Source organism: Nannospalax galili, unplaced genomic scaffold (assembly GCF_000622305.1).
Source record: "Nannospalax galili isolate Female #2095 unplaced genomic scaffold, S.galili_v1.0 scaffold717, whole genome shotgun sequence".
NCBI classification, from domain to species: domain Eukaryota; kingdom Metazoa; phylum Chordata; class Mammalia; order Rodentia; family Spalacidae; genus Nannospalax; species Nannospalax galili.
This window is the reverse complement of record NW_008339763.1, coordinates 229,277-235,915: the sequence shown is the minus strand read 5'-3', so window position 1 is coordinate 235,915 and position 6,639 is coordinate 229,277. Positions and strand designations below refer to the sequence as shown.

The window sequence follows — 6,639 nt, the reverse complement described above, 5'->3', positions numbered from 1 at the left end:
CTTCCGATCTGCCCAGATTCTGCCTCCACATGGTGAAGCCTTTAGAGGGAACTGACACTGATTCTAACCACTCTAACAGCTATCAAAATACCTGAAAGCAAATCCTGAATCCATCACTCTAGAGTGATGGATTGGAAGAGAGTAGGAAAAATGAGGAGGAACCCAATAGAGGGATGCTTTTGGAAGCCCTTGTCAAGAAATTCCAACGGACTCTCATATGAACATTTGAAAATTGCCTTGTTCTGACATTTTCTAGTTCCCTGTCTAGAACTTGTAATGCTAAATTACTCTTGCCTTTACTTCTCCTTCACATCTCCTATTCAGGATTCAAAGACTTTCCTTTCATCCTCGAGATAAGAATTATGCAATTTGGGAGTCTTTTAGATAGACCCATTGAAGAGGTATTCCAATTGCTTCACCCTCCTTCCCTGTTCAGCATGGAAGAAGCCAGAGTGGTCTGTGCCTCAACTCCCTATTGGCAATTTGGGTAACCCCTTCAGAGGATGGGGTGATAAGAATAGGAGGTAGGAATTGACTAGGCAGTTAGGGTAAAAAGACCCCAAAGAAAAGTAGCCAATTTCTTGGCTATAACTCACAATGCCCTTGGGCCTCTTACCAACCTACTCCGTTTCAAAGGCCAAAAATGTCAAAAATATTTGGGAGCTTTTATCTAATCCTTAAAAGATTTCAGGGGAAGCTGGGCATGGTAGCACACGCCTTTAATCCCAGCACTCAGGAGGCAGAGGCAGGCGGATCTCTATGAGTTCAAGGCCAGCCTGGTGTACATAACGAGGTCCAGGACAGCATGGGCTACCAGCAGACACTGTGTCAAATATAGCAAAAAAAAAAAAAAAAAAAAGATTTCAGGGTTACCTCTTCAGAGGGGGGAATCTCAGAGTAGCCCAAATCCCCATTTAAATAAAAATAAATCAAAGAAGAAAGAGTGCATAAAGTTATCAGAAAAAAGTGATGGGGAGATATGGGAGGAGTTGGAGAGGAGGGAGTGGGCATGGATTTAATCAAAATAAATTTATATACATGTATAAAATTCTCAATTATTTATTTTTTTTAAAAAAGAAACATTTGGGGACATTTTAAGGTGTTTTTTGTTTTGTTTTAAGGATGAATAAAGCACTAGCCAACAGGAGTTCCAGAATAGGAATTCAATCAACTGAGCAGAATTCAGAACAGAGGGGTTAAAACAACAAAAGAACAAAACCACACCTAGATCAGCTAATTAAGCTATTTATTTCAGAGTTAAAACCATGGAGCCAGTGGCAGTGAGAGAAGCATATTTCCCTTTCTGCCTGGGAGGAGTCCAGGGTGCCCTAGGCAGGGAAAGGACTCCTGCCTAGCCTATGTTAAGCTCTCCTGGCCTGTCCGCCAGGCCTCCTCCAAAGAAAAACTGCATAAAAAAAAAAAAAAAAAATCTAGGGCCAGGCGTGGTGCCGTGCACCTTTAATCCCAGCACTTGGGAGGGAGAGGCAGGCGGATCTCTGTAAATTCAAGGCCAACTTGGTCTACATAATGAGTTCCAAGACAGCTGGGGCTATAGGGAGACCCTGTCTCAAAAAGACCAAAAAAAAAAAAAAATTATATATGGAATCATAAAGGCAAGACCAAGGATCTTTCTGAGGCATATTTCTGTTTTTGTCTTAATAAACTATTCCTTTTACCCCCACTCAAGCCTAAAGCTGTACTTCAGCTTGTGAAAGCTATACAAAACCCTCTTCCTTTCTCATATGCATTCAAAATATAAATCTCTAAGCATTGCTTTCACTGCATTCCATAAATGTTGGAAAGCGGGCTTTTCTCTCAGTTCAAAGTATTTGGCTCAGTGGGTTAATATTTATGGTGTGTGTGTATCACAATGTACATATGGAGGTCAGATGACAACTTGCAGGAATTGGTTCTCTCCTTTCACCATGTAGGTTTATGGGTTCTAGGGATTGAACTCAGGTTGTCAGACTTGGTGGCAAGTGCCTTTTTTTTTAAACATATACATTGGTGTGGTTTGAGTAAGAAACGTCCCCCATAGGGTCATATAAGCTCAGGTACTTAGTCCTCAGCTGTTTGCACTGTTTGGAAAGGTTATGGAACCTTTAGGACATAGAGACCTGTTGGAGGAAGTATATCACTGGGTAAGGGCTTTGAGGTTTTATAGCTTGGCTCTACTTTCTATTCTGTCCTTCTGCTTCCTGTGTGCAGATGAAACATGCTCACTCTGTCCTCTGATTGCTAGGCCTGCTTCACACTCCTACTGCTATGCCTTGCCTGCCCTCTTCCCCCAAACTGTAAGCTAAAATAAATCTCTTTTTCCTCCAAGTTGTTTTCTGTCAGGGTGTTTTATCATAGCAATATAAAAGTTACTAATATACACATGACATGGTCACCTAGACCTGCATATTCATAAGACAGCTATCAAATACAGAATGAGACCATATCAAGTATCTTCCTTGTACACAATGGAATTACATAATAAACAAAGAAGAATAAGATAATTAGAAAAACATCAACTACTTAGAAATTCACAGCCCCCCAATATTGATTAGATCAAAGAAATCATATGAAAAATTAGGGCTTGAGAGACAGCTCAGCAGTTAAGAGCACTGGGTGCTCTTGCAGCAGACCTGAGTTCGGCTCCCAGCACCCACATGATGGCTCAAAACTGCCTGTAATTCCAGTTCCGGGGGAGCCAATGCCCCCTTCTGGCCTCTGTGGGTACTACATGCAGGTTGTGCACTCATGTGGAGACAAAACACAAACACACACAAAGAAATTTAATTTAAAAAATTAAATTAAAAAAAGGAGATATTTTGAACTAAATGATAAAAAAGCACATGAAAAATTTTTGAAATGCATCTAAACTTGATGGTACAACCTGTAAATCTCAGCTACTCAGGAGGTTAAAGCAAGAATACAACTTCAAAGCCAGCCTTAACCATAGAGTGAGTCTGAAGCCAGTCTGAACTGAGACCCTGTCTCAAAATAAAAGACACAAAAAGGGCTGAGGATATGACTCATGGGTGGGCACTTGCCTAGCATGCATGAGGTCTTAGATTCAATTCTCATTACAAAAAAAAGGGGGGGATGCATCTTAGACTGTACTTTGAGAAAGACTTGTAACTATAAATGTCTACAAGTAGAAATACTACAAATCAATGACCTAAGCTCCTACCTTTAGAAAGGAAAGGCTTCATATAGCCAACTTGAATGTGTACAAATTTGGTTCTATTGCTGGGTGTTGTGGCGCATGCCTTTAGTCCCTTGGGAGGCAGAGGCAGGAGGATCTCTGTGAGTTCAAGGCCGCCTGGTCTACATAGTGAGTTCCAGGCTAACTGGGGCTACAGGGAGACCCTGTCTGAAAAAGTCAAAACAAAAACAAAAATCCCACTAATTTGGGTCTATTATTCAAAAGAGCTTTTCTGAGGCTCAGAAATGATGTAAACTTTTTTGGTAAAAGGATCAAAGGGTAAACAACTGACATATTTAACTGAAGAAATAAAATAGTAAATGTGAGGACATGACATTATATGCTGACAGTGAGGAATAATATACTCAATGAAACAGGGCAGAGAGGAGTAAGGAGAAAAGGGCAGAAAGCAGAACAAGCCTCAATAGCTCAGAAACAAAATACTTAAAAGTTGATGAATTGAGTAGAATCAATAGAACAAAGAAAACATTAAAAGACTAGGTGTGATGACACAGGCCTATAATCCTAGCACTTGGGAGGCAGAGGCTGGGGGTCAGGAGTTTAAGACCATCTTCATCTACACAGTGAGTTTGAGGCCTGCCCTGGCTATATGAGAAGGCAGGGGGAAGGGAGGGAAAGATTCAATAAAAAGAATACTAATGATCCAAGTGTAGTCACTTGCACTTATAGTCCCAGCTACTAGGGAGGCTGAGGCTCAAGGATTACTTACTTGGTCATAGGTGTTTGAAACCTGCCTAGGCAACACAACAAGATGTAGATGGTTTCAGGAAAGGGCAACAGTGAGGAAATATTACTGACGAAAATTGAGGAGAGAAAAGGGAAGAGGCAAAGAAAAGGATAAAATAAAGAATGAGTATTTACTGTCAAAGCGCAAGAAGATATTCCATAAAGAAGGTAATGAAGGTGTGTGTGTAAAGGTACCAAAACATGTTATGACTGAAAACTACATTTTTCTTTTTAAAAAAAGCAAAGCAAGCTGGGTGTGGTGGCACACGCCTTTAATCCCAGCACTTGGGAGGCAGAGGCAGGTGGATCTCTGAGTTCAAGGCCAGCCTGGTCTACATAGCAAGTTCCAGGACAGCTGGGCTACAGGGAGACCCTGTCTCAAAAAAAGATGAGAAAAAAAAAAAAAGGCAAAGCAGCCAGGTGCTATGACACACACTTTTAATCCCAGCATTTGGGAGGCAGAGACAGGCAGATCTCTTGTGTTTGAGGCCAGTCTGGTCTACATAGTGAGTTCCAGGTCAACCAGAGCAACACAGTGAGACCCTGTCTATAAATAAATAAGTCAGTCAGTCAGTCAATCAATCAATCAATCAATCAATCAATCAATCAACTGACCAGCAAGGGAAAGCCTTTCAAGCAGGTAAGCCTATCAGGCAGGGGCTGTGTCTACCCTTGGAGAGGGCTGGACTATACACCATCACCTTATCTGCCTTCATTTCTAGCCCTCACTCTACCTACCAAGGGGAGGACTAGAAGGTCATGCCTGTACCAGCCTCCAGCTTATGCTCACCTGTCTGGCAATTTCTCAATACTTCTGATTCTTCAGCCCCCAGAAGATCCAGGACCCACAGTTCCTCTTCTTGCTCCAGCTGGGAGATCAGCTCTGGCTTAGGGATGGGGAATCCTGTTAAGAGTGAGGACCCTCAGTGAATTGCCATAGTCTGAGGAGATGGGGCAGAACCCTGCCTGCTGAGTCTTCCACACCAGATGAAGAATACACTCTGCCTGCATGGATGCACTGATCAGGAGAGACCAGGGGCAGGAGTTCAAATGCCTAAGAACCACTCATTAGTTGGGGAGGGGACTAATACTGTGAAGTCAGTGGCAAACAAGGAAAAAAGCCCCTAGAACCGGGTAGACTGGTACCTGGGGACAAGAACAGTATCCTCTTTTCTTTGGAAAAGCTGAAGAGCCAAATCAGCCCTCAAGTCCCTTATAGACCCCACAGTGAGCCAGGGCACCAGGGCAGTGCTCACCCAGTGAGGCCACATTCCCATAGTTCTCCAGCATCACATCCCGGTACAGCGCCCGCTCCTGGGGGCCCAGCTGCTGTCCTTCTGCCCGGGAGAAGTACACAGCCACATCCTGGAAGGTCAGAGGCATCTCGCCCTGGAATGACAAGATGCTGAGAGTGCACCAGGGATGTGGCTTCTTGATCTCTGATGGGGCAGCAGAGCTGAAACCAGTGGTCCCCTCGGATGCAGAGCTACGATCCCCGTCAGAGGGTATGGTCTGCATCCTGATCCTTTCCAGCTTCACTACTCAGCTCACAGCTCTGGAGAGTCAGCTTCTGACTACGGCAGTAAGAAGTAAGATTAACTCACCGGAGCCCGGGAGCAGGACTTGGCTGCCATCTGGGCCGTGAACCACCTTGGAATCCGTGGCAGGCAGGAGAGACAGCCCTGGCCTGTGGCCTCCCAACTCACTCTCAGGGAGAGAAAACAGAAAAACTAAGCCCCATTAATCTGGGGCCCTGGACCGATGACCATCAGACAGACCTCATTTCTGAAGTGGCCTCCTGGGGCATACTGAAGCCATGAAACCGGCGTTTGATCTCCAGTCCTGAGCTGCTATCCAGATTGAGACCTGCCAGGAGCAGGGTGCAAGCTGGCAGTTCCAGCAGTCCACCAGGCCCTGGAGTGGGCGCATAGCGCCGCCTCAGCCTCGGAAGGCCAGCCTGGGCAAAGAGGCGCACCGCGGACGGCCACACGAGGTTGCGGATGTGAGGGGACACCAAGTGGGTGGCGAAGACCAGCTCTGGGCAAAACCTAAAGCCCATGGTCCTTCCCTTCCATGCCTCCCAAGACCAGGTCCTAGCCGGCGGCTCGTCCTCCCAGCCGCTGGGTGTCCCGCCGCCCCGCCGCCTCTTCCGCCATCCCTCCTCCCTGGCGTCCGGGCATCACCAGAGCCCTCCGCTAGGCGCTCCGCCTGGGCAGCCCTCCTTGAAGCCCTCCGCTAGGCGCGGCCTGGCCACAGCTCGACACCTCCCGATCGATCTGCCCGCGGCCCCCGGTGCCCATCACACCGTGGCGGAACCGCGGGAGCCTCACCTCAGCTTGGGCCCTCTGAACCGGCCACCCACTTCCACCCGGCCCTTGCCCGCGCAGTGTGGCCAGCAGTGGCGACGCGCCGGGGGTGGGGTGGGGTGGCGAAGTGGCCAAGCTGCGCACGCGCTGCCGCGACGCTGAGCACTTCCGGAGCTACTCTAGGATGGCCGGAGGACAGCGCGCCTGTCGCGCAGTAGTCGGGCGGGATGCGGAACATCCTTGGTGCTGACCACCCTCCTACAAGGGCAATTTGTAGCAGCCACGAAGTCACACCTGAAGGGCGTGCTAACAACACCTGCAGGACGTGCTAACAACTCAGCACTAGGTTGCTGAGGCGAATTCCAGGCTAATTTGAAATACATAGCAAGACCC

The 6,639-nt window shown here is 46.8% G+C and overlaps 1 protein-coding gene across 5 annotated transcripts in view; it reads right to left on the bottom strand.

Moving 5' to 3' along the window:
- Positions 1–6,370, bottom strand: part of Znf251 (zinc finger protein 251) — a 30,715-nt gene extending 24,345 nt beyond the window's left edge. The window contains exons 1-4 of one of the 5 annotated variants that reach the window (XM_029564163.1): positions 6,271–6,357; positions 5,545–5,647; positions 5,197–5,329; positions 4,731–4,844 (exon numbers count right to left, since the gene is read on the bottom strand). In XM_029564163.1, coding sequence (XP_029420023.1) covers positions 4,731–4,844; positions 5,197–5,329; positions 5,545–5,574 — 277 coding nt within the window. In that variant the 5' untranslated portion in view covers positions 5,575–5,647; positions 6,271–6,357. Of the gene's footprint in view, positions 1–4,730; positions 4,845–5,196; positions 5,515–5,544; positions 5,648–5,718; positions 5,807–6,270 lie in introns of all 5 variants that reach the window. The other 4 variants (XM_029564161.1, XM_008834382.3, XM_008834380.3 and 1 more) reach the window with 4 other exon arrangements.
- Between the last annotated feature and the right edge of the window lie 269 nt (positions 6,371–6,639).